Source organism: Notamacropus eugenii, chromosome 3 (genome assembly GCF_028372415.1).
Source record: "Notamacropus eugenii isolate mMacEug1 chromosome 3, mMacEug1.pri_v2, whole genome shotgun sequence".
NCBI classification, from domain to species: domain Eukaryota; kingdom Metazoa; phylum Chordata; class Mammalia; order Diprotodontia; family Macropodidae; genus Notamacropus; species Notamacropus eugenii.
The window spans coordinates 362,681,576-362,708,982 of NC_092874.1; the positions used below are offsets into that span (position 1 = coordinate 362,681,576).

Consider the following 27,407-nt stretch of genomic DNA (forward strand, 5'->3'; position numbering starts at 1 on the left):
TATTGGCTTTCCTTCTAGTCATACCAAATCTCTTGTTCAAGTGCTCCCTAGGAGAGTTACCCAATGTACTGTACATTCTTTTGAGTTCTCTTGTAATTTTGTCAGTGGAACATAGGAACAGTGGAACTAGGCATAGTTTCTTCCTCTCTTGCCATGTGACCAGATAATAGAATTCCATGACTCCATGTTATGGTTACTAAATATAGGTGTCTCCCAGAAGTCACTCTTCCCCTACAATAGCTTGTTTGATAATCTCATCAGTTTCCATGGGTTCAATCGTAATCTCTCTGTAGATGACTCTCTGCTAGGGTTGGAAGCTCAATTCCATGTGGACAGTCTCGGGCGGGTAAAGGTGGGAACTTCTAAATCTTAGAGTTCTCACGAGACCCCCCCAGGAAACGACTGGGAATTGAGGTGAACCGAGCTATCTCGTGTATTTCCTCCTCTTCCCGTGAGAAACGTGATGGGAGAGAGCTCTCCCCGCCCTCGAGATTGTCCCGGATCTGGGCACACTATTGTTATCTAACAGCACGGTATTCAGATGCAAACTATGCTGCTGGAGAGTTTAAGTAGGATCAGGAAAGCCTGAAAGTTCTCTTGGGTGGAGGGGCGCGGAGCGGACAGGACAACAAGGCTCTGCTTTTCCTCTCTCTTCTCTCCCCTCCCCCTCTCTCCCCGCTTATACTTCTACTTCCAATCTCTTATTGTAAGATCTCCTTGGGAGATTCTTCGCTTCCTCCTAAGGAAGAATTCCCCTGCACTTGTAACTAGACCCTGAAATAAAGCTCAACCCTTGTTCGACTCTGGAACGTCCTTTCTCTCATACGAGCATCCGGTTTGGCCAACCGAAGACCTCGGGATAGAGGTAAGGGAAGACTCGGGTAGCCCTCAGGCCTCTAGGCCTGGCAACTCTCATATCTGTGTATCCTGCTTTAATCTCACTTCTTAGCTCTATTAAGACATCTTAAACTCAATATGGCCATATCCTCTTCTTAGCTCTATCTATAAATTCATATTTCCTAGTATTCTCATTTTGTATAGCATAGTAATATTCCCTTATCCACATACTATAATTTGTCTAGCAATTGTCCAATGAATGGGAGCCAATTTAATCTCCAGTTCTTTGATTTATTTCCCCTTTTAACCTCCCTTAAAGATCAAGAAATTTGTTTTACTTGTACTTTATTCATCCTCTCTCATATCATCCTTCCAATACCTGCCCGTTTCTCTGCTGAATTTGACTTATTACTGCATCAAAATTTCTCAATCTCTCTGTTTTTCTCTGTCTCTCCAACTGTCTCTCTCTGTCTCTGTCTCTCTGCCTCTCCCCCTATTACTCTATTTTCTCTGCATCACATAAGAGTGAAATTCATATGACACCTGCTACCCATTCCTCCCTTTTTGTATACTTTTCTCATCCATCCCAATTATGAGAAGTAGTAAGTTTCAACCCCTTCTTCCTCCTTTCTACATTAGTATCCTTTTTAACCCTCCCTTCTCTTTCCTGTCCTAAAACCCCCAGAACAGAATCAGTTCATTTGAGGTTTTTTTTTTCTCATTTAATTCCCTCAGTACCTATTTGAAGACATTTAGGTTTTAAGGAAATATTTCCCCCCTCCCACCTCCTTGTTAGAATGTTAGCGCTACATCATCATATAACCCTTTCCAGTTGCTCAAATAAATCTAGGTATCTTTTGACTCTTGCATCTACAAGTCATCAGGAATGCTTGTAAGTTCCCTGTTCCACTAAAGGTACTTTTTCTAACCCACAGGAGTATACTCAAATTTGCAGAATAAGTTATTCTTGGTTCTAAATCCATATTTTTTGGCCTTTTTAAATATTGTATTCTAAGAACTGCTCTCATTTTAGTAATAGCAGATAGGTCTTGCATGATCCTCATATAAGTTCCTTGGTGCTTGAACTCCATTCTGGATGCTTATAATATATATTTTTTCTTTGATGTGAAAGCTGTATTTTAGTTATAATATTCCTAGAATTTTTCCTTTTGAAGTTATTTTCAGAGATAATCAATGGATTATTTTTATACCCACTTTTCCCTCTGGTTCTAATAGAGCTAGACTGTTTTCACTTGTGATGTGTTGACGTGTAGTGTTCAGGCTTAAAAAACATTCATAGTTTTTAGCAAGTCTAATGATTCTGAAATTATCTTCCCTCAACATGGTTTCCAGGTCACTATTCTTTAATAGCAAATAATTGACATTTTCAACTATCTTTTCCGTCTTTGATTTTGTTCTAATATTTTTTGTTGTCTCATGAAGTCCTTGACTTAGCTTTGATCCATTCTATTTTTAAGGGAGTCTGTTATTTAGTAAGTTTACTACTTTCTGTTCTAGGCTATTTATTCTACTTATTTTTTCTTCATAGCGTTTATCATTTAAAAAAATCTCTTGCCTTTTTTCCTAAACATTTTTATAGTCCTTGTAGAAAATTTTTTTTTTTCATTTAAGTCCCTGCTTGCAATTATTTTCTCTTTTTAGATTATATTTTGGGGTATATAATTTTATACATACATATATATACATATATGTATAAAAATTCTTTATAATGTTCATTGTTTTTATTGGTTTACTTGTGCTTCTAGCCTTAGTTCCTGAATCGAGGTTGTGTACCAGGACCAAGCTTCCCTCCCCCTGCTCTTTTAGTAAGCCCTTCTAGGGTTCTCCCTGGGTCACATGACTTCCTATGCTAATTTCTGCTTTGTGAGATTTTCTGCCTCCCTCCTGTTCTGACATTGGGATTTATTTGTGGATCTTCAGTGCCCTTCTGTGACATCTCATGAAAGAGTGCTAAGAACCTTGGGTCTGTTGGCCTGGGATACCCTGAGCTGAGCAGTTCTTCACCCAGATATTTTACTACTGCTCTTGGTACCTTCCAACGTCCCCCAGCATGTATCCCATGACTCTGGAGCTTTCTTGGCGTGAGGATCCCTCTGCTTTTGCTGCTTCAAGATTCAGCGACTTGAAGGCTCCACCTGTCTTTGGATCATTATCACTAGTTACTGTGGGAGGCTGCCATCTTGCTGGCACTGACTTTCTGATGTCTTCCTTTCTCATTGTTCATCGACTCCTGGCTCACTTTCTGTGCAGTTCTAGAGTGGATTAAGTCACTTTTCATAGTTTCTCATTGGATTTTCTTACTCGTTATTCAGTCTTATGTGGCTTTTCAGTTTTTGTCAGCGTAGGTATGTGGGAACTCGTTGACTTGCCTGTACTTAGGCAGGCATCTTGGCTGAAAGTCAATGTCAGATGTATGTAAATGAGATGGAGTGGAGGGGAATAGCTTTCTGAGAGGAAGATTGGTCTCAATGAGGTCAGGGGAGTAGAAAGATTATAAGAGAAAAAGGTCCAGGAACTTTTTGCTAATGATTCTTATTGTCTCATGGAATCGTTGAGTTTTCTTTTTGGCTTCAGCTCTTCTCTGTCTCTTTCTTCTTGCACAAACCCAGTGAGAATTTGGCTATTTCCCCTCCTATGGTCCTGATAGCCTCCACCATGGTATTATAAATTTTGAAGGTTGAAACCTCCTGTGAGGTCCCAGTTGCCTGGTTGACGCCTGACCTCATATATGGTAGTATATTTGATAGTTGATAAGGATACTATTTTCAGGCTTCTTCTGGGGTTCTTTATGATTAGGGCTGACTTGGTACCTTACTGTGGCTCTAGCTTGGATTGTCTTTTTTCCAACTAGCTTTAAAGACTTTTTTTTTTAGTGGTTGTTGTTATTTTGAATATTTATCTTGAATCTCACCTCCTACTGGGTCTTAACCTTCCTGACACTGTATTGTTACAGGACCTTGCCATTCTTTTGAATTTATCCCTCCCTTCCTTCCTTCCTTCCTTCTCTTCCTCCCTACTTGCCTTCTTTCCTCCCTCCCTCCCTCCCTCCCTTCCTTCCTTCCTTCCTTCCTTCCTTCCTTCCTTCCTTCCTTCCTTCCTTCCTTCCTTCCTTTCTTCCTTCCTTCTCTTCCTTCCTACTTCCCTTCTTTCCTCCTTTCCCTCCCTTTTCCAAGCCCCTTCCTGCCTTGATCTGTCTCTTTCCTGGCTTTCATTGTTTGTCTGACTCTTTTCCTTAGTCTTCTTAACTGGTTTCCTTTTTTTTTTATTGTGGGCTTCTCTTAAGACTTTCTCTTCAACTCTGTTCTCTCTATGTAACATTTTTTTTATTTCTATGACTTCAATTATCCTTTCCATGTGGGTGACTCCCAAGTCTATACCTCTAGCCCCAACTCGTTTATTAAGACATAGAGTTTAAAGGTGTATGGGAACCTAAAGACTGTCTAGTCTAACCTCTTCATTTTATAGGTGAACAAACTGAGGTCCAGAGAAGTGTTAATTGTCCAAGGTCCATAGAAAGTAAATGTAAGAGTTAATATTAAGCCCAGGTCCACTAAATCTAGTGCTCTTTCCAGTATAGAGGGAATTTATTATTACTGTTATCATTATAGCTAACATTTATATCGGACTTTATATAGGTTTACAAAACACTTCATATATATATATGCACATTATTTTATTAGATCCTCACAACAACCCTGGGAGATAAGCTATTATTATCCTTATTTTACTGATGAGGAAATTGCAGCTGAGAATTTAAGTGACTTGCCTTGCTCACACAGCTCTTAAGTGTCTGAGACAGGACTTGATGTCAGGTCTTCCTGATTCCAAGTTTAGCGCTCTAGCCATTGCACTACTTTGCTGTCTAATTTGATTAGGCTATAGAGACATAAGCTTTTGATTGGGACATTAATTACATGTCCCTATGGAGTGCATAGCTGCCTTTTTTGTAGACTCATTGAGAATGATTGGGGATAAATTGTTTGGCACAACTTGTTGTAAGTCAGGGCCACCTTTGTGCCAGGCCTACTCAAAAGGAGTTCAGTTGCAGAGCTGGCCTATTTTCTTCCTTTTGGGAAAGCTCCAAAGAAAGCTAGGCATGCAGAGGTCAGAGACCAGAGAGCTAAGAGCAGACTGGCCCCTGGAGGGCATGTGTCCATTGCCATAGTATTCTAGAGATTGACTGACCACCTCCCCTTAACCCCAAGAGATGTAGAAATGACTATCTCTTACTCTAAGAGATGGCAGCAACTGAGGTAGGTAGAAGGGAAGTAGAAAGAGAGTTCCAGGCTTTGGGATCCAGGAACTCTTGCTACCTTCTACTCCTTTACCTAGCCAGGGGAGGAGAACCTGTGGCCTTGAGGCCATATGTGGCTATCTAGGTCCTCAAGTATGGCCCTTTGACTGAATCCAAACTTCACAGAACAAATCCCCTTAATAAAAGGATTTGTTCTATAAAACTTCCTTCCTTCCTTCAAGATAAACCTGGTTATTGAGAGGACTCTTCACTTCTTGGGAAAAGAGATTTCTTTCTTTGCCACCCCCCCCCCCCATTGTTTCTGGAGTGGAGCTACTTGCTTTAGTAGGAGGCACCTTATCCTGTTCACCCAGCAGATCTAGGGAGCCCATTAGCAATGACATCTTGACAGAGATGCTAAGTTTGAGGGGAGCAGGATGACGATGCTATAAGAAGAGAAAGGACATGTGGGTTCTTCATTATTGACCAATTTTCACCATGACCACATGTCTTCCTGTACATTCTTCCCATTGCCATTGTGTTTATTTGTGAGAATGTGTGCCCCAGGTTTACAGGAGAAATCTTTTGTAGCTATTTTATTTCATTAATGCCTTTGGTTTCAACTAATTGTGTCCCTGGAGGACCATTCCAGGTGAATGTAACAGTGGAGAACCATGCAATACAGCTTTAGGAGTGAAGGCCTGTAGAGTGTCCTGAACCTCGGGCAGTTGTCCCGAGGGTATCTAGCCTGCCATTTTCAATTGGGGATCATAGGTGGAGGGCAGGCACTGCACCAGCTTTTCACTGGAGTCTGTTTTTTCACACTTTTTGTGTGTCATGGTTATTATGATTTTGTTTTTGCACATTTAAGTATTTCTTCATGAAATGAGCTTTAAAACTCTAAAGTAATTTCTTATGAGTAAAGCATGCTGTTCAACCAACTCTGTGTCCAGCTGGCTGAGGTTAACACAGGAAATAGTTCTGTGGTAGGTAGAAGATACACATGATCCTGTTTATGTTTTGCTGATATTCTGGTTGTTTAGAAGTTAGAGACTTTTTTTCTTTCTTCCTTTTTTCTTGTTTTTTTTCTCTGCTCCTTCCACCCTCTTATTTTTGCTCTGGGCTGTTCTTTACAAAAACCTAACAATCAGGCTAGTCTTCCTTGTGTCTTTGATCTTTTAAGAAAATATTTTGTTATAAAAGGCTAAAAGTCATGCAGTTTGTTGTGTTTCGTACTTTGTCAGATCATATCCCCTCAGCACATATTATTCACAGATGGTTGGAAGCAAAAGAAGAAAGAAAGGGGAAGAGTACCTTAAAATTTGACATCTCCCGTAATTTCCCAAGAGATTGTTTTATAAATATTGGCATACTTCTCCTGACTTTTGCAGGTGCTTAAGTAGAACTCTGTGGCCTTTCACCTAGCATAATTAACTTTCTTTTGTTTTCAAATGTTTACCATATCTTTTTCTAACCTTTATTTTCAGAGTGCCCTTGAAACAAAACTTAGCCAGTTGTATAGACACCTGCATGGCATAAGGCAAACACTGAACTTCATTCTAGCCCCAGGACAGGGGTCCCACAAGCAATCTCTGCAAATTCTTCCCACTGCTGTGTATTCTAGGCTGATAAATCAGATGAAGAGATGTAATCAGTCTTTGGAGGAATGCTGCAGTGACTTGCTTATTTTGACCCTTATTGTACCTTCAGCACCTTGGGTGAGTTGAGCTGCAAAGCTATTTTTAAAAAAACTCAATTGTTGATGAATCTCATTTGAAAAGGATAAAATTTCCATCTCATTAAGACTATATGTTTTGGGGTTTAGTGTTTACATTTTGGAAATTTAAATTATTTAGTAGCATTAGGTTATTGCTTTCATGTGTACTTTATCTTCTTCATCAATTACACATTTTTGCATTTTGCATTTAAAGTAGTTAAAATTAATTAAATTTAATTATGATCTAATCCTTTCATCAATGTGGCATACTATGCAATGTCCCCAGATGTGGTCAATTTCATTGATGTCATTTCGTAGTCAAATTTTTAATTAAAACAATGCCAAATTTTTTTAGTTCAGTCACTTTATCATTAATTGTGTTTCACAAATCTATGAATTTTGCATACCCTAAGAAACTTAGTGATCAGTGGTGACTTCAGAAACTTTACATCTAGTCACCAAAGGTATACTGAAGTGTCATGTGCAGTGTCATGACTAAGCGGTTACATGCAGTAGTTAAGATCAGGATGGGCAAGGATTTAAGGAGGGAATTTCTTGTAGAAGCATCATCTAGACAGAAAGAGGGTGTCAGATGTATACCAAATCAGGATAACAAGGCTCCCAACCCTAAACGTATACTTATGAATATAGTTTATTCTCATATGCGAATATGTTTCTAATCATGTGTTTTGGTTCATGTTGGCTTCTTCAGGACTGAAATGACTTCCTTTCTGTAGTATCACAAACTTTAATAAACTTATGATAAGTTCCACACATATGGTAAAGCTGAGTCTATAAAAGCAGATATCTACAAATTATATTGTATTGTTTGCTCTAATGTTTGTCACTTTCTGGTGTTATTTATATGCAAAAGTGACTATAAATTAAGTAATAACCACAGATAATATGGACTGGATACAATGAATTGTAAAAATATTGTCCCAACTATTTAAAATGTTTTAATGAAAGGTAATCTCCAGATTTTGTAGAGTAAGGTGGTAACTGTCTCTATCATTCAGATATATTTGGGATACATGGCAGCTGACACACGTCCATAAAGGGGGAATTGGTATCTTAAGACAGAAAAACCTTAAGAGCAAAAGCAGAAGACACAAAGAAAATAAAGGAAGGATTATCAGAGCTGGGAGGAATCAAATACATGTTGGGCTAATAGCTGATTGCATATGTCGGAAGAAAAGTTGAAAATTTTCTGTGAGCAGAGCCCAGGGGTATATCAGTCAACCAACTGTGGTCAACATCATCAAACGCTGCAGAGAGCTCAAGATGGATTAGAATTCAGAAAAGATGATCAGATTTGTCAATTAAGAAACCACTGATTAATTTTGAATGAGATTTAAGGGATAAATTTGCAAGATTGCAGAGTTGAGGAGTAAGACACTAGGAAGCGGAGGCAACAAACATTGAAAGCTTTTTGTAAGAGCATGGTTGCTAAAGGCAGAAGAGATATATGCTGATATCCTGAATAGATGGGAGGGTAAAGTGAGGGTTTTTTTAAGGATAGAACAGACTTATAGGACAGATTTGTAGGAGCAAGTAAATAGGGAGACACTGAAGATGGGAAGGAGGATGATTATGGGATTAATCTGCTGGTGAAGACAGGAAAGAGTAAAATCAAGAGTATCTGTAGAGGCATCCATCTTGACAAGGAGAAGTGCCAACTCTTCATTAAATACTGGAGCAAGGAGGAAGAGAAGAGAAAGAGGGTAAATACTGGAGAAGAAACTGGTGGGGGCGTTTGAATTTTGAGATTTAGAGTAGGGGAGAAGAGGACACTCAACATGAGTTGCTTCTGTTTTCTAAGTAATATATGAAGCATGACCTTCTGCTGGAGAGGAGATGGGAGTTAAGGAAGACTTGAGAACAGAAGAGGTTTGGAATGACTGTTATATAGGCTGTGATAGAGACATTTAAGAAGTATAAAAAGATTGTCTTGCCATTGTGGAGGCCCAGTTAAGATTATTTAACATATTTTAGTGGATATAGTTGGTAGGGTTGTGTAATTTCCTCTAGTTGAAAAATTTTAACCAAGTTGATGGGCTCTCTTCTTAACCTAGCTGCATTGATTTTGTTCATGTAAAAGTTTTAAATTTCATATAATTGAAATAGTTTTTCTTTTGTGATATCCTCTATTTTGTTAGGAGTTGTCTCCCTGAGAAAATATTGGTTGGTTTTGCAGAATTATTTTTTTATCTCTCTTTTTAAAAAAATCTTCATTACAGAGGTAGATTGGTGGAGTGGGAAAGTGGGAGTTGATATAAAAAATCAAAAACTGTAAGTGAAAATAAGATAAAATCAAGCAACACAGAAAATAGTTTTTAGGTAACAATCTTAAAAAAATTACACTTGTAGCCATAGTAATAAAAACTTCCTGATTGTCTTCTGTTCTATTTTTTTCCCTCATGGTGTGACCTTTTATAGTCAATTTATGTCAACTATATAATTATTCCCAAAGTGTTAATGTTCTTAGGTTTACCAAAGACTGGGTTATTAAGTTTAGTTGTTTTTACTTCTTCCGTACACGATCTGTTCCACTGATCTACTTTAATATTTTTTAATCAGTACCACATATTTTTGATCGTAGTTTAGCTGGAAGTCTGGAAATTTTCCTTTCTTGTTTCCTCATTATTTCTCCTGTCTTTTTCCCCATAATTTCCACTAAGTTTCTAAATCTTGTATTCTTCCAAATGAATTGTATCATTATTTCCCCTAGTATAGTTCTCCTCTATAAAATGGCTTTTTGGTAGTATTTTAACACTAACTATTTTTTAAAATTAATTAATTTATTTTTAGTTTTCAGCATTCGCTTCCAGAAGTTTTTGAGTTGCAAACTTTCTCCACTTCCTTCCCCTACTTGTACCCCAAGATGGTGTGCAATCTGACATGGACTCTGTGTATACATTCTAATTAAACATATTTTCACATTAGTCATATTGTAAAGAAGAATTAGGAGGAATCACAAGGAAGAAAAAAATAAAACAAAAAAGAGCAAATAGTATTCTTTGATCTGTATTCAGACTCTGTAGTTCCCGCTCTGGATGTGGATAGCATCCTTCATCATGAGTCTTAGGTCCCTGCATTGCTGAGAAGAGCCAAGCCCATCAAAGTTAGTCATCTCACATTGCGGCTGTCATTGAGTGCCTGCTCACTTCACTCAGCATCAGTTCATATAAGTTTTCCAGGTTTTTCTGAAGTCTGCCTGCTCATCATTTTTTACAGCACAATAGTATTCCATTACATTCATATACTATAACTTGCTCAACCATTCCCCAGTTGATGGGCATCCCTTCAATTTCTAATTCTTTGCCACAACAAAAAGAGACGCTATAAATATTTTTGTACATGTGGGTCTTTTCCGCATTTTAATGAACTCTTTGGTATACAGTCTTAGAAGTGTGATGCCTGGGTGAAAGGGTATGCACATTTTTATAGCATACCCATATAGCACTTTGGGCACAGTTCCAAATTGCCCTCTAGAATAGTTGGATCAGTTCACAACTCCACCAGCAATGCATTAGTGTTCCAACTTTCCCACATCTTCTTCAGCATCTGTAATTATCCTGTTTTGTCATGTGATAAGTGGTACCTCAGAGTTGTTTTGATTTAGAACCTTTTTTCATATGATTGTAGATAGATTTAATTTATTTATATGAAAACTGCCTTTTCATATCCTTTGACCATTTGTCAGTTGGGGAATGACTTGTATTCTTATAAATTTGACTCAGTTCTCATTTGACTCAGTTCTTATTTAGAAATAAGGCCTTTATCAGAGACATTGGTTACCTTGGCTTTGTTTGTGCAAAAACTTTTCAATTTAATGTAACCACAATTATCCTTTTGCATTTCATCATGTTCTCTGTCTCTTGTTTGGTCATAAATCCTTTTGTTCCCCACTAATCTAACAGGTAAACTATTCCTTGCTCTCCCAGTTTGCTTATAGTGTCAGCCTTTATATATAGTTCATGTTTCCATTTTGACTTTATTTTGGTATATGGTGGAAGATGTTGGTCTATGCCCAATTTCTGCTATACTATTTTCCAGTTTTTCCAACAATTTCTGTCAAATAGTGAGTTCTCATTCCAGAAGCTGGGGTCTTTGGATTTATCAAATAATAGATTACTATAGTCTTTGACTACTTTGTCTTGTGTACCTAACTTGTTCCCCTGATCCACCACTTTATTTCTTAGCCAGTACCAAGTAGTTTTGAAGATTGCTGCTTTATAATACAATTTAAAATCTGATGTGGCTAGACTACCTTCTCTAGCATTTCTTTTCATTAATTCCCTTTCTATTCTGGAACTTTTGTTCTTCCAGATGAATTTTGTTGTAATTTTTTCTAGTTCTATAAAATTTTTTGGTAGTTTTATTGGTATAACACTGAATCAGTAAGTTAATTAAGGTTGAATTGTCATTTTTATTATATTAGCTTGGTTGATCCATGAGCATCCAATGTTTTTCCAGTTATTTAGATCTGTCTTTATTTGTGTGAAAAGTGTTTTGTAATTGTGTTCATGTAGTCTCTGGGTTTGTTTTGGCAGGTAGACTCCCAAATATTTTATAATGTCTACAGTAGCTTTATATGGGATTTCTCTTTCTATCTCTTGCTGTTGGGCTTTGTTACTAATATATAGAAATAGATTTATGTGGGTTTATTTCATATCCTGCAATTTTGCTAATGTTGTTTACTATTTCAAGTAGTTTTTTACTTGATTCTCTAGGATTCTCTAAGCATATCATCATATCATCTGCAAAGAATGATAGCTTTGTTTCTTCTTTATCTTTTCTAATTTCTTCAATTTCTTTTTCTTCTCTTATTACTAAAGTTAACTTTTCTAGTACCAGATTGAATAACAGTGGTGATAATGAACATCCTTGTTTCACCCCAGATCTTATTGACAATGCTTCTAGCCTATCCCCATTACATATAATACTAAGTCTCCAAATTAATTTTATTATGATAGCTTGTTCTAGTCATGAGTATCTACTGTTCGTCTAGTTACTTGAATGGTTCTTTATTTCTTTAAGGAATATTTCATAATTGTATTTATTCTGATCTTGAGTATGCCTCTGTAGATTGAAGCCATGATGTTTTATATATTAGTAGTTATTTTGAGTGAGACTTCCATTTCTTTTATTTCATCATGAATTTTTTATTGCTGTGTAGAAAAGTTATTAATTTTTGTGGGGTTTATTTTGTGTTGTGTTCCTTTATTGAAGTTATTAATCATATTTCTGTAAGCTTCTTTTCTGATGTTCTATGGTTTTGTGCTCCAATTAAAACATCATGTCATCAGCAAAAAGGCATAGCTTCATCTCTTTGTATGTCTGTAACTTTAATTTTTTTTGCTTTCTTAAATATTATAGCTAGCATTCCCAGAACTTTGTCAAATAATACCAGATAAAAGGGGCATCCTTACATTATTCCTACATTTATTGGGAAAGCTTTTAGTATTTTCCCATTGCTTATAATGCTATTCTATTTTTTGATCAATCTCTTCTTTTTTATCCTGCACCAAAAATTATTTTATGCCTTTACATAATGTTTTTAAGCATAAATGAATGGTATCCTTTATAAAAAGGTTTTTTTGCTCCTACATCTATTGATATAATGATATGATTTTGGACAATTTTGTTTTTAGTACAGTTAGTTATATTTGTGGTTTTTTCTGATGTTGAATTCCTCTTCCATGCCTGGTATAAATTCTGTGTGATCATAGTGAATAAATTTGGGGATATGTTGATGTAGACTTTTCTAGATTCTTATTTAAGGTTTTAAAGTAAATTTCATTAATGTTCTTGCTCAGTAGTTTTCTTTATTTGCTTTATCATCATCATTTCTCAAGACTATATATACATATATATGTAATTTTAAAGGTTGGGTAGAATATTTTATTTTTCTATTTTTGAGAAGAATTAGTATAGCATAGGTTCTTTACTGTTTTTAAAAAGTCTTCAGGAATTTGCCTGTAAATCTATTTAAACCACTTTTTCCTCCTTTGGTTGTTTCTTTCAGCTGTTTTAATTTAGTTTCCTGAAATTGAGCTGTTTACTATCTCGATTTAATATTCTATTAATCTGCATACTTTATATCTTTATTATTAACTCTTGATTTCTTTTAAACCTTTAATTTTGCTGATATATAGCTATGTGTCAACAAAACTGAGGACTTAAAGTGCATAATAGTATCTGATAATTTTAAGATTTTCTTCTTTCTTTTTTGTACCTTTGCCTTGCTCATTTTTTATTTTGTGAATTTAATTGTTATTCCTCTTATTGTTTCATCAAGTTTGCTTAAAATTTATTATTTATTGTAATCTCTTCAATGAATTCTTTAGGTTTTTAAAAATCATTTCTATAGTCTTTTTTCCAGTTTATTTCTACTCCAGTTTTCAAGATTTCTTCTTTTGTGTTTATTTTGGTTTTGTCTATTTGTTGATTTTCTAGTTTTTAAAAATTTTGTATTCACTTAATTAAACTGATCAGAATATTATCTTATTCTTTGTTAATGGAAGCATGCTTTTTAGCCCTATTACTCCAATAGCTTCTAGAAGGACTTAGTGGTTACTTTGGTTGTTTATATGTTTATAAACTTTATATGTTTGAGCTCTCACGTTTTTCCTTTCTGTGCTTATCTTTAGATACTCAGTTCAGATTTTGCTCTGCTCACTATTTCCAAATCAAGGCTTTGCCTCCTGTCTTTGCCTTTATTTCTATAGCACTTGGCCTAATGTGGCATTTAAGGTTAAGTATAAAAATTTTACCTAAATGTTTTCAGAATTTTAAGTTCTGTTTGTCTTTTATTGACATTTGTAAAGTATTTTAGAATATTTTAAGAGGTGGTTTAAGGGCAGCTTGGTGGTGCAGTGGATGGAGCCCTGGGACTGGAGTCAGGAAGTTGTTGTTCAGCTGTTCAGTCATGTCTGACTCATTATGACCTCTTGAACAAGGCCCTTTTATCTTCCAATATCTCTTGAAGACTGTCTAACTTCATGTTCATTGTTTCCATGGTATTATATCCATCTCTTCCTCTGCTGTCTTCAATCTTTCTCAACATCAGAATCTTTTCCAATGAGTTTTGTCTTTTCATTATATAGTCAAAGTATTTTAACTTCAGCTTCAGTGTTTGACCTTCCAGTGAATAGTCTGAATTAATTTCTCTAAGTCTTGACTTATTTGATCTCCTTTCTGTCCAAGGGACTCTCAGAAGTCTTCTCCATAGCACCACAATTTGAAATTGATTCTGCAACACTCAGGTTTCCTTATGGTCCAACTTTCACCGCCGTACATTACTACTAGAAAAATCATAGCTTTAACTATACAGATTTTTGTCTCTGTGATGTGTCAGCTGGTGATGTGTCTGCCATTCAGATTTGCCATAGCTTTTTTTCAAAGGAGCAAGTGTCTTAATTTCATTTGAACCCAAGAATACAAAATCTGACACAGCTTCCATTTCTTCTCTCTCTATTTGCCAGGAAGTGATAGAACCACTTTCCAAGATCTTAGTTTTTTTTATGTTAATTTTCAAACCAGCTTTTACACTCTCTTCTTTCACCCTCATTAAGAGAAGTCCTAATTCCTCTTCACTTTCTGCCATCACAGTAGTATCATCTGCATATCTGATATTTTTGATATTTCTTGTGACAGCCTTAATTCCAGCTTTTGATTCATCCAGCCTGGAATTTTGCATGATGTACTCAGCATATAAGTTAAATAAATAGGGTGACAGTATATAGCCTTGTTGTACTCCCTTTCTAATCTTAAAATTATCAGGAAAACTTGAGTTCAAACCTGGCTTCAGAAATTCGTTAGTTGTATAACCTTGAGCAAGTCACTTAACCTTGTGTGCCTCAGTTTCCTCATCTGTAAAAGTAATAGAAGAAGGAAATGGCAAATTATTCCAGTATCTTTGCCAAGAAAACCTCAGATGAAGTTACAAAGAATCTGAAATGATTGAACAATAAGACATGGTTTAGTGAAAAAAGCACTGACCACTTCAAGTCAGAAAATTTGTGTTTAAGTCCTGGTTTTGTTATGTACTAGCTTTATGATCTTAGAAAAAGTCACACACACCCCCTTTTGTTCCTTAACTGTCTGATCTGTTGGAGTTGGAGTAGATGATCTTTTCCAGATGTGACATTCTATTTTTGTTGTTGAATCATTTCAGTTGTGTCTGAGTTTTTATGACTCCATTTTGGCGTTTTCTTGGCAAAAATGCTACCGTGGTTTGCCATTTCTTTCTCCAGCTCATTTTACAGATGAGGAAACCGAGACAAACAGGGTTAAGTGAGTTTCCCATAGTCACACAGTTAGTAAGTGTGTTAGCCTGAATTTGAACTCACTGATGAGTCTTTCTGAGAAGCCCAGTACTCTATCCATTGTCCCACCTAGCTGCCAACATGCTTATACATCAATTAAATTGTGATTGAACCTCTGTTATACCATAGAATCTAGGAGAGAGAAGAAATTTAGACATCAGCCCTCAAGTAAAGCACCAGTTCTTCTACTTATGTCCTTGGTAAAAGTCTTCCATATCTTGTTTGAACAAGTTAATTGACAGAAAGCTTTCTACTTCACTAGAAAGCCTATTCTACTTTCATTAATTGCCCATACCTGATTTTCTGTAACTTCCCACCACTGATCAGAGTTCTGCCTTCTAGGTCCAAAAAAAACAAGTATAATTTTTCTCTCATTTAACAGCCCTTCCAAAATGTTAAGACCTCTGTCATGTCCTCCCTACACCTTCTGTTGTCTAAGCTAAACATCCCAGAGTTCCTTCATTTCTTATAAAGAATTATTTATATTTCTATATAATTATATTTCTGTATTTCATTGACTTCCACTGGACTCACTCCCATTTATCAAAGTCCTTCCTAAAATGTGCTTTCTGGAATTAGATACTGTGATTCTCTTAATTCAACCCAAGCTTGAAGTAGCTTGTTGGGTTACCTTATTGGATTTTTGAGCTTGCAGTCCGGGAGAATACTCAAGTACTTTTCAGAGGAAATGTTGCCTGTATGTAGCGTCCCTATCCATAACCATTTAAAACATACAAATGTAAATATTTACACTTACACACTAAATTTCATCATCTTTGATCAGGTCCATTGTTTTGGACTGTTAAAAGCTTTTTAGATCCTTGAGCTCTCATTCAGTGAATTAGGCATATCTCTGTCACCTGCAAACCTAGATAAGAAAGCTATTTGCCTTTGTGTAAGTCACTGACAGAGATGTTGAGCAGTCCACACTCACAGTGCCAATATGCCAAGGATTATTTATATCAGAGTTTATCATATAAAAAGCTGTAGTGACATACAAGATAAAAATTCTTTCTAAAGTTTATAAATCTGATATAATTTTGTCAACAAAAATTTTTCTTTATTTTTAAACTCATAGTAGCATAACTACTCTTTTTAAGACCTCAGAAGATAGATCTGGTTTTCTGTCATTCTATAAATTTCTTAAGTTTTATAAATTTATGAATTTCTTATAAATTTCTCATTGGAAACATGATAATAAATTATAACTCTTGTAAAGGCCATCTTAAAAATTAAACATAGCCTAGATCCTTGACTATGTTAAAGAAAATGAATTTAACTTGTTTCTAATTAGAGGAATTTAAACTAATCCTTTAGACAATTCTGTAACCTTATTCAAAGAAAGCATATGGAACATGGCAAGATTACAACTTTTTAACAATTGTATGATAACATTTAGAAGAGGTGTATATTAGAGATGTTTTTGAAATAACCTCTTCAAAATATGAACATAGTGCATCATTATTTGTGTGTTTAATATTTAGTAGCATTAACTTCTTGCTTTGAGATCGTAAATACAGTCATAATTTTAATCCTCTTTTGTATATAGGTGATTCATTCTGCTTCTAGATTGGACTGTATTTGGCATCACGAGGACCTAGGTTTGAATTTTAATTTATGTCTCTGTAACATGAAGTGAAATATCTAACTTTTCTGATCCTGAATTTCCTCATGTTTAAAATGGGAGTGCCGGGTAGAGCCAAGATGGCAGAGTAGAAAGAGGGACCTGCTATAGGTCTCCCCCCATAGCCCATAAAATACCTGTAAAAACTGACTAAACAAATTTTAGAGCAGCAGAAGTCACAAAAAGACAGAGTGAAGGAGATTTCCAGCCCAACACAGCCTGGAAGGCCGACAGGAAAGGTCTGTTGCACCAGGCTCAGAGCAGAGCACAGTTCAGCCTTGGCTTTGCAGCATGGCAAAGACAGTACTGGAGCAGGCTTCAGGGTGTGAAATCACGGGTAGCAGCTACAGTTCCCGGATTTCTCAACCCAGAAATACCAAAGACTGCTTCACAGGTCTGGGTAAGAGGGGAGTGTGGTCTGGCCCTAGACCTGGCCCCAGGGCTGTGGCAGTCACTGAGGTAGCAGCATCCACTTTTGAAGACCTCGGCCTAAAGACCCATGGGGAATCAAGAAGGTAATCTAGATCTCAGCTCTGAGTGGCAGTTCTGGGGTGAGGAGGAGCACTGGTGTGGTAGAGCTAGTAGAAGCTCTGGGAAGGGAATCCTACTCGCAGATCCTAGGCAGAGAAGAATGTTTGGTGTTGCTCCCAGACCAGAGTGCAGGCCAGGAGAGGAGTAAACTCCTTTCCCTTGATTGTGCCACCTTGGAGGAACTGAGAACTTACAGGTCCCCAGAGTATACCTTCCACTTGACAAAGGACTCAAAACTCAAGTAACTGGCTGGGAAAATGCCCAAAACAGGGAAAAAATAAGACTATAGAAGGTTATTTTCTTGGTGAAAAGGTATTTTCTTCCATCCTTTTGGATGAGAAAGTACAAAGCGTATCATCAGAGGAAGACATCAAAGTCAATGCTTCTACATCCAAAATCTCCAAAAAAAAGCAATGGTCTTAGGCCATGGAAGAGTCAAAATGGATTTTGAAAATCAAGTAAGAGAAGAGGAAAAATTGGGAAGAAAAATGAGAACAATGCAAAAAACCATGAAAAGTGAGTCAATAGCTTGCTAAAGGAGACCCCAAAAAATGCTGAAGAAAATAATATCTTTAAAAATAGACTAACCCAGATGGCAAAAGACATCCAAAAAGCCAATAAGGAGAAGAATGCTTTAAAAAGTAGAATTAGCCAAATGGAAAAGGAGGTTCAAAAACTCACTGAAGAAAATAGTTATTTAAAAATTAGAATGGAGCAGATGGAAGCTAATGATTTTATGAGAAACCAAGAAATTTTAAAACAAAACCAAAAGAATGAAAAAATAAAAGACAGTGTGAAATATCTCATTGGAAAAACAGCTGACCTGGAAAATAGATCCAGGAGAGATAATTTAAAATTTATTGGTCTACCTGAAAACCATGCTCCAAAAAAGAGCCTAGACATCATCTTCCAAGAAATTATCAAGAAAAACTGCCCTGATATTCTAGAATCAGAGGGTAAAATAGAAAGGGAAAGAATTTACTGCTTACCTCCTGAAAGAGATCCCAGAAGGAAAAGTCCTAGGAATATTGTATCCAAATTCCAGAGTTCCCAGGTCAAGGAGAAAATATTTCAAGCAGTCAAAAAGAAACAATTCAAGTATTGTGGAAATGCAATCAGGATAACACAGGATTTAGCAGCTTCTACACTAAGGGATTAAAGGGCTTGGGATATGATATTCCAGAGGTCAAACAAGGTAGGACTAAAACCAGAAATCACCTACCCAGCAAAACTGAGTATAATACTTCAGGGGAAAAATGGAATTTCAATGAATAAAGGTCTTCCAAGCATTCTTGTTGAAAAGACTAGAGCTGAATAGAAAATGTGACTTTCAAATACAAGAATCAAGAGAAACATGAAAAGGTAAACAGGAAAGAGAAGCCTTAAGGAACTCATTTAAGTTGAACTGTTTGCATTCCGACATGGAAAGATGTTATTTGTAACTCAGGAGATCTTTTTCAGTATTAGGGTAGTTAGAGGGAATATATAAATATATATATATATATGTATATATATATATGCATATATATATATATACACACATATATATGTAGTTGTGTATGGGTATGTATGTATGTGTATATTATATATGTGTAGGTACGTATATGCATGTATGTATATATATGTATGTATGTATGTGTGTGTGTGTGTATACATATATATGCAAAGAGGGCACAGGGTGAGCTGAATATGAAGGGAGAATACCTAAAAATAAAATTTACTGTTGAATGGAATGTGCTAGGAGTAAGAGAAAGGGTGAGGTAGAATGTAGCAAATCATCTCATATACAAGAGGGAAGAAAGATCTTCTACAGTGGAGGGGAAGAGGGGGGAGTTGAAGGGAAATAATTGAGCCTTACTCTCATGGGATTTGGCTTAAGGAGGGAATAACAGATATTCAATTGGATATGGAAATCTAGGAGAGGGAAGATAATAGAAGGGACAGCAAATTGGGGAAAGGGAGAATCACAAGCAAACACTATTGTGGGAGGACAGGTCATGGGAGAGAGTGGAATAAATGAAGGGCAGGATAGGTCAGAGTGAAATGTGGTTAGTCTTTTACAACATAAATATTATAGAAATGCTTTGCATTGTTACACATATATGACCTACATTGAATTGCTTGTTTTCTCAATGAGGGTGAGTGGGGAGGGAGAGAATATGGAACTCAAAGCTTTAAGAGTGAATGTTAAAAATTGTTTTAGCATGCAACTGGAAATTAAACTATAAAGGCAATGGAGGATAGAAATCTGTTTTGCCCTACAAGAAAATAAAGGGAAAGGGGGATGAAAGAAGAGTGAGCAATAGAAAGGGAGACAGACTGGAGGAAGGCGTGGATGGGGTGCATGCTATGCTGGGGTTGGGGGTGGGGAGAGATAGGGAGAAAATTTTGAATTCAAATTCTTGTGTAAGTGAATGTTAAGAACTGAAAAATAAATCAATTATATATAAAATGGGAGTGTTGGACTAACTGATGTCTAAAGTTCATTCCACTTAAAAATTTGTGCTTCTGTGAGTTAGAACTCCAACACTGACAATTCTCTCATCTCATTTCTATATTTTCACTATCTGCTGAGTATTTCCATTTCTATATTTTGTCTCTTCAAAGGCAATATCATGTCTAAAACTCTTCATCTTCCTCCTCAGATTGATTCTCCAGTTTCTTCTATTTGCTCTGTTCTGTTTATAGTAACCTATGTTGTCCCATACACCAAAAGACAAAGTCATTTTTAATCTATCAATCAATAGGCAGATCCATCAGCAGGCTGTTGCAATAGTCTAGTCATGAGGTGATGAGAGCATACACCATAGTGATGGCAAGGTCAGAGGAGAGATGTTGTACAGGTCAAATTGAGGGGCCTTGGCAACAGATTGGTTATGAGGGGGAGCAAAGATAGGGAGAAGTTGAGGGAGACACTTAGGTTGTGAGCCTGAGGGACAGGGAGGATGGTGTTGCCCTCAACAGTAATAAGGAGGGGGAGAGGGTTTAGTGGGAAATATATTGAGTCCTGTGTCTGACACATACTAGATTTGTGACCTGGGGTACAAAATAATGTCTTGGTGCTCTAGTCAACTCTCTTATATAATAAATTTCAGAGAAGATACAAGCTTACATTGGTAGTGGAAATCGCAGGTTTAGTCTCTATTTTGATTCGTTGTCTATGGGCACCTTTAAGTATTAGTTAATTTCCCTAATTATCTGTCTTAATCACATCTGGTTTCATTTTTTCCTTGTCTAAGATCATGAGTGTTACTTCTTTTTTGGATTAGACATAATATATGCTACTTTAACACTTTTTTTTAAAAATAAATTTTTATTGGTGTTTTCTGTTTCTTACATTATCACAGCTATCCTAAGTACCCATCCCTCCTCCTCCTTGAAAATTTGGAATGTATGGGGACTTTGCTTTTACAGTGGCTTCCTTGAAAATCCAGTAATTTAGTTCTCAGATCAAAGGGTTTAGACATTTTGGTCATTTTATTTCCACAATTCCAAATTTCACAGCTCCACCAAGAATGTATTAGTGTGCCTATCATTACCCAACTTTTCCAACATTAACTATCACCAATTTTGGATTCATTTTTTTTTTTTGCCAATTTACATGATATGAGGTAAAACCTCAGGATTGATTTGCATTTTTCTTGTGATTAGTGATTTGGAGCATTCTTTCATGAGGTTGTGAATATTTTTCAATTCTTTAGAGAAATGCTTGTTCACATCCTTTGATCACTTATTGGATAATCATTATTAGTAACACACATACATATATATTGTATGTGTAGATACTTATATGTGTGTATATACATACATATCTATATATACATACACATATACACAACATTTATATATGTTGGAAAGCAAAATCTTATCAGAGAAACTTTATACAAAGACTCCCCCCCCCCCATTAGATCACTTCCCTTTTTATCCTAGGTATGTTCATTTTGTTTATGCAGAAGCTTTTCAGGTTCATTTTATCAGTTATCTTTTGGAATTACATCTATTTCTTGTTTAGTTAAAGATGTCTCCTAACCACAGCTGTGAGAGGTGTATAATCTGTTTTTCTTCCAATTTTTTTTTTTTTACAGTGCATTTACTTATAATATCTCTGGGTTCTATACATGTTATAAAAGTTCCTCATGGTTCTGAGGAATATTTTTATTCTTTTTCTGTCTCATTTAGAAGACATCATTAGTTTTTTAAGATTCTCCAGCAATTTGTTCAGTTCCATATTTTTTCCTTGTCTTTATCTCTCTGTTAGACTTACCTAAAATTGAGATGGGATGTTGAAATCTTCTGTCACTGTTGTGTTACTGTCTGTGTCTTCTTGTAGCTTAGATGTTTCTTTTATGAATTTGAATGCTAAGGCATTTGCACCGTCTAAGTTTATTACTAATTTTTCTTTGTTGTCTATGCTTCCTTTTAGCATAATATAGTTTCCTTGTTTATTTCTTTTTAACGAATGATTGTTCATGAATGTTTGTTCATGCTTTGTCAGATATTATGATTGTACTTCTGAGTTTTTTGGATTCACCTGATGCATAGTAAATTTTTTTCCCTCATACTCTCATTTTTGTTTCATTTAAGTCTTTGTTTTTTATTTTTCTTGAAAGTTTCAGATTGTAGGGTTTTATTTTCTTTTACAATGTCATTCTTTTTTCAGTTTATTGATTTTTTCCTCTATTCACATTTAAAATTATGAGTTTGGTTTGTATTTTCCTCAATCTGTTTATAATATTGATTTTTTCAAGTTATGATTTCCCTCCCTCTTCCGTTATAACTCTAGTTTGTGTTCCTTCAATTACTTTACTTTATTCTTTTTAAAGGTAGCTCTTCCCCTCACCCTTGATTCTCTTCACTTGTCTGTTTCCTCTTTCCTTTTGGAATTTTACTTATTAGTTGCTTTTTCTCTCTTGTTTTTATCTGGTTATACAATTCTTCAAGTGGATTAACCCTCCCATTTCTTCATCCTATTCATTAGTTTCAAAATTTAATTTTTGCACTCCTTTCCAAAAAAGGATTTCTCTCATTCTCTTCATTATCCATTTCCTTTGTCTGTTCTGGACCTTCATTCTCTGATTCGTGACTATCTCGTCTTTTTTTTATTCTCTGTATTCTCTATGCAATTAAAACGTCCAAGGTTCTGGTTCTCCCCTCTAGGTAATTTCTGTCACTGCCTTGTACGGTTTTCCTCATGGAGTTCTCTTTTCCGTTGTGCCTCACTCCCAGAATAATGCTAATTATTGCAGATGTTAGAGAGGACACTTAGGGCCCTTCTTCCACCACATCCCTAATTATGCATCCCACCACCGATTTATACTTTCCCTGGGTTATCATTTTTTCTTCTATTTGCTTCAAATTCTCCTCCTTCAGTCCATGCTCTCCCACTTTCCCAGGTGTCAGTTGTCCCCAGGAGTTCCAGTTCCCCCCACCCTCCCTAGGTAGGATAAGTAAACTTTTTAAGCACCAAATACTCCTAGGAGTATTTATGAGTAGAATTCCATCCCACCAAGCAAGACTCCCTTTCTATCTATCTCCCTTTTATCCTTTTTAATCTGCCTCATCTACTCCCCTGTAGGCTCTTCTCTTTCTGAAACCATAAAGGTCACCTTCTCCTCATTGGTAGTCCTTGATTTGAGCCAGGCACTTTGTAACCTCCCTTCTATCCTCTTCCTCCTCTTTCTTCTTTCATATACCCTTTTGTTTGTAATGTAGACCTACAAGAAAAAAGTGATTGATCTGTAGGCACGGTGTCACCAAATTCTGCACGTTATACCCCAGGTCTGCCTCTTCACTGTTACCTCCATTGGATTTCCATCTTCACCCTTGCCTTCTAGGATACGTTTAGAATAAAGTCTTTTACTAGTCAGTCTTTCTGCTGTCCTTGCCTATTGCATTTATTCACCCCTCCTGCATTTCTGTTATTTGGAGTGCTGAAGAAACAAAAAATCTTTTCAGTTCTGGTTATCTTTCTAAATATGTTTCAAATGTCTCCTTTTAATTGAATGTCTGTCTTTTTTTTCAGTTATGGTTAAGCTCAAATTTGCAGGGTAAGTCACCCTGGACTACATGCTGAACTTCTTATTATTCCACTCTTACCTTTTTTGGTGGGTGCAGAATAGTCTGTTATTCAAATTTCCTTTCTTTCATATTTGAAAATTTTTCTCATCAGTTTCAGAATTTGTTTCTGAATTGAATTGCTAAATTTTTAATTGATACTTTATTTCCTACATTCACAAGTTTTGGAAAGATCTTTTCTATTATTTCCTGCGTTGTGAGGGTAAAGTCTCTGTTCTGTTGTGTTCTGCTGGAAGAATTATGATCCTTAGGCTGTCTGTATGCATCTTGTCTTCAAGATGAGTGTATTTTGCTTCCTGAGTGAGCATATTCTCTTTTATTGTTATTTTTTTTCTTCTTCTTGATTGTCCTTTACTTCTGTATATTTGCATCACCAACCTATTGTTCTCTCATTCTTTTGTTTGGTGAGACTTGCCATCACAGATTCTAATTTTTCTATTCTGCCCATTATTTTTGCTGTGTAGACCATAAATTCTGTTTTCATAATTCTCATTTTTCTTTTGAACGGCTCAGAAACAGTGTCTTGTGTTTTCATGTTCTGACACTGCACAGGTCCTCTGTCTAATCAATTTTGGGTCATTTTTATTTGTTTTGTAATACTTATTCATACACACTTGAATTCATTTACTAGATCTGGATGTCATATTTTCTTCTGTTAATTTTTTCCCTGTTGATAAGTAGGTATACTTATATTCAAGGTCTTTAGATTTTCTTCTTCCTGAGATCTTCAGTAATTTTAATCTTGTGTTTTCATTTCCTATTTTTCTCCTATTCACTTTGTGACTCCCTCCTCTCTGATGGTACTAGATTTCAGAGTGCCTCAGTTTCCTCCTGCAGTCTAACACTTTGCAGAGGTGTGGTCCGACCCCAGCTGCTTTTTGCAGCTGAAAGTCCAAGGGCAAACTTTTAGAACCAGGAGTTCAGGTATTCATGACACTGGAAAGAGCAAGAGGGACCGTGGGAGTGAATTTTGCTGAAAGCTCATCTGTCTGGTTCTGGGGTCTGCTAGTGTGCTTGGGAGATAGGGGTGGAGTGCTAGGTCAGCTCAGGGTCAGTGAGGGTCAGTCCATGGATTTTTAAAACATTTCTTTTTAAATGTTCTTTTGTGTTCTGGATGTCCTAGAGCATGGAGACAGCTGAAGTTGCCTTATTTTGGGTGCATAATTTCTCTTTGAAAGAGATTTGAGAGGACATGGGGATCAGAGAAGATGTCTTGTCCTCCGTCTTGTTGCTCATGTGACCTGGAATTTCTAATTCTTCACTTTAACTCCATGTGATCTTTTATGTTTTTGTTGAATTTCTTATGAAGATACTGTTGGGTTTTGCATTCTTAGTCTTCTTACCGCCTGCCTCTTTTTGTTTTCCGCTCTCGGCCTTAGGTCTGTAATTGGCAGACCAGCTTTTATTCCTCTCTAGAGGGGCCATTTCTGTGGCCTTGTTTGTGGGCCACAGGGCACAAACTTGAAAGGGGTTCAGAATGAGACCTGAAGAACTGGACAAGTTCACAAGGGCTCTTCCTGCCCCTGATTTTGTCCCTCTGCAGCCGGGGGTCGATTTCTGTAGTAATTACCCTGGGAAGGGCAGCTCCTGGCATTACTGGAAGTATCTGCTGGTGTAGGCCCTGGGGACGGGGGAGCTGCTCTACTAGGGGAGGAGGGAGTGGGACACCTAGCCCCATCCCAGGCTTCGGCTCTGGAAAAAACTCCTATAAGGCTTGACTGGTGTGTCTCCTCCCCTGAATGGGATTCGTGGGTCTTGGGGGCCACTGCTCCGTTCTGGTGGCTGGCCCTTTCAATGTCCATCTCAAACTATGATTCCTCATGGCTGTTGGGTAGGTGGTTTGGGTTCCTTTCAGTAGGAGGTTCATCGCCAGGAGGGCTGGTGACCCTAGGGATGGTGGGCAGATCCCAGGGAGGTGTTTTGGCCACAGGAGAGTTACGACATTCCATCAAGAACTTTCGGCCATAGATGATCCTGGTGCCTCCGGGGGTGGTGCTGTAATCCGCAGGTGGCAGGTGCGCCATCGCTCAGCACCACCCGACAGGTGGCCAGGATGGCCCGCAGCTCCCGCCCGCAAACCAGGCCTCGGCCTCCCCACCTCTTTTTTTTAACAAGCAGATTCTTCCCATTCACATTTACAGTTCAGACTGTTGTTGTTTTTCCCTTCACTGCCATTTAAACTTTGTTATAATCATTGATAATATATTCTCTCTTCACCTCCTGAAAGGAAAAATGATGTGGGTAAAGAAAGGGAGTGAAATCAGCTCTAGTTATCTGGAATTGAAAATGCTGGATCTGCATCCTTTCTTCAACCACTTTTTATCCCACACTACATGTGCCTTTTTCTTTCTCCCTTTAATTCTTCTTTGAACTCATTACTCCATAGGAAGAAGAAAAGCAAGCAAGCACTTTTCATTTAGTACCTGTCATCTGGCAGGCACTCTTCCAAGCATTTTACAAAAATCTCCTTTGGTTTTTGCGACAACCCAGAGAAGATCAATGACTTGTCTAAGGTCACACAGCTACTAAGCATCTGAGGAAGGAGTCAAACTTAAGTCTTCTTGACTGTAGGCCCAGCATGCTATCCTTTGTACCACCTAGTTTCCTCATCACTGAAGCTTGTTTTGTTTGCCATAAATCCTTCTCTTAGTGATTCTGTCTTTCTTAACCCCTTTCTGCTTCTTGTCCTCGCCCATTTGTAGTTTGTTTTTATCATATTTATGCACTATACTCTGATTGTCCCAGCATTCCCTGGATCAACTCAGAGAAGACAGAGAGATTCATGCAAAGCTTGTTACTGCCATACCCACGTCAGCGGTAGCATCAGCTCTTATCGTGCCTCCAGTAGAAATAGGTGTTCTTTTCTCATTTTTCACATTCTTTTTCTAAGCTTTGTAGGGTAAATTTCTCTTCATGGTATGGAAATGCTTTCTGGTATTTACCATAATTACATAATATTTACCATGTTATATAATTTTCTACACACATATATTATATGATATATATGTATATATTTGTATATATCCTCTTTATGTAATTACATAAAATTATGAATCAAAGAAGAAGCAACTCCAGTTATCTCCATGGCCTAGGACACCCAGAATACAAAAGGAGGTTTAAAAAGAAATGTTTAAAAAAGCCATGAACTGACCTCACTGACCCTGATAATATGTATTATATGATATATATTATATGTATTTGTATTATGTAATTTGCTATGATCTCACTGTAATTCCCTCTCTGCTTGATCTCCTGTCTCCTGTTTGCTTGGAGCTTTATTTTCCTTTGACCTGGAAGTTTATGTAGCTCATGACCAGGATGTTAAAATGTTAATTATCCTTCTATGCTGTATATTAAAATAGGGCCCTCCAAATCTATTGAGATGTAGAGTGGTGTTTTGTTCTACAATTCTGTGCTTGAATTCTTGTGCCTACTTTTTCTATTTTTTTCTGTCTTCTTCCTTGCTTTAGGGAGTCACTTGTCTTTTTTGGTCTTTTCAGTATATCTGCCTACAACGGTTCACCTGTCTACTTTTTTTCTTCTTCTAAATCACTCTGGAATTGTGAGGAAAAACATTATCCAAATTACTAGAACTGTGTTGGAATTAGGAGTAAATAGACTAAGCAAATGCCTGAGAACAAAAATCTTGTGACTTAAGTCAGTGAGCTTTGGTGCATTGACTTCAATATCTATTTTGATTGTTCAAACTCCCTTTGCTTCCTTTATAGTTTATGTATATATGGACAAATATAGTTGTGATATTTCCATACACATATACATACACACACATTTGTGGGTATGTGTGGAGCTTTGAATTTTACATGTGTACATGATTTGGACCAGTGTATACACACGTACATGCATGTACACATGTGTATGTATATATGTATATACATATGCATATGTGTATATGTACATATATGATGATTCATGCAGTTATAGTTATGAAAAAATATATAATGATTTATACAGTTATAGGTGTGAATTTTATCTATCTCTACTGCTGTTCAGTCATTGAGGAGAACTGTAGTAGAC

At 36.7% G+C, this 27,407-nt stretch overlaps 1 protein-coding gene across 13 annotated transcripts in view; it reads left to right on the top strand.

The window, feature by feature from the left end:
• The window catches only part of LOC140496935 (uncharacterized), a 325,087-nt gene that overhangs the window by 150,382 nt on the left and 147,298 nt on the right, over positions 1-27,407 (top strand). For 11 of the 13 annotated variants that reach the window (XR_011964454.1, XM_072597351.1, XM_072597350.1 and 8 more), the window contains one exon: positions 6,580-6,810. The exons of the other annotated variants lie outside the window; for them this stretch is intronic. Coding sequence is in view for 10 of the 11 variants with exons in the window: in XM_072597351.1 (XP_072453452.1) it covers positions 6,580-6,810 (231 nt within the window). In the remaining variant the exon portion in view is untranslated. The remainder of the gene's footprint in view (positions 1-6,579; positions 6,811-27,407) is intronic. 13 annotated transcript variants of the gene reach the window in all.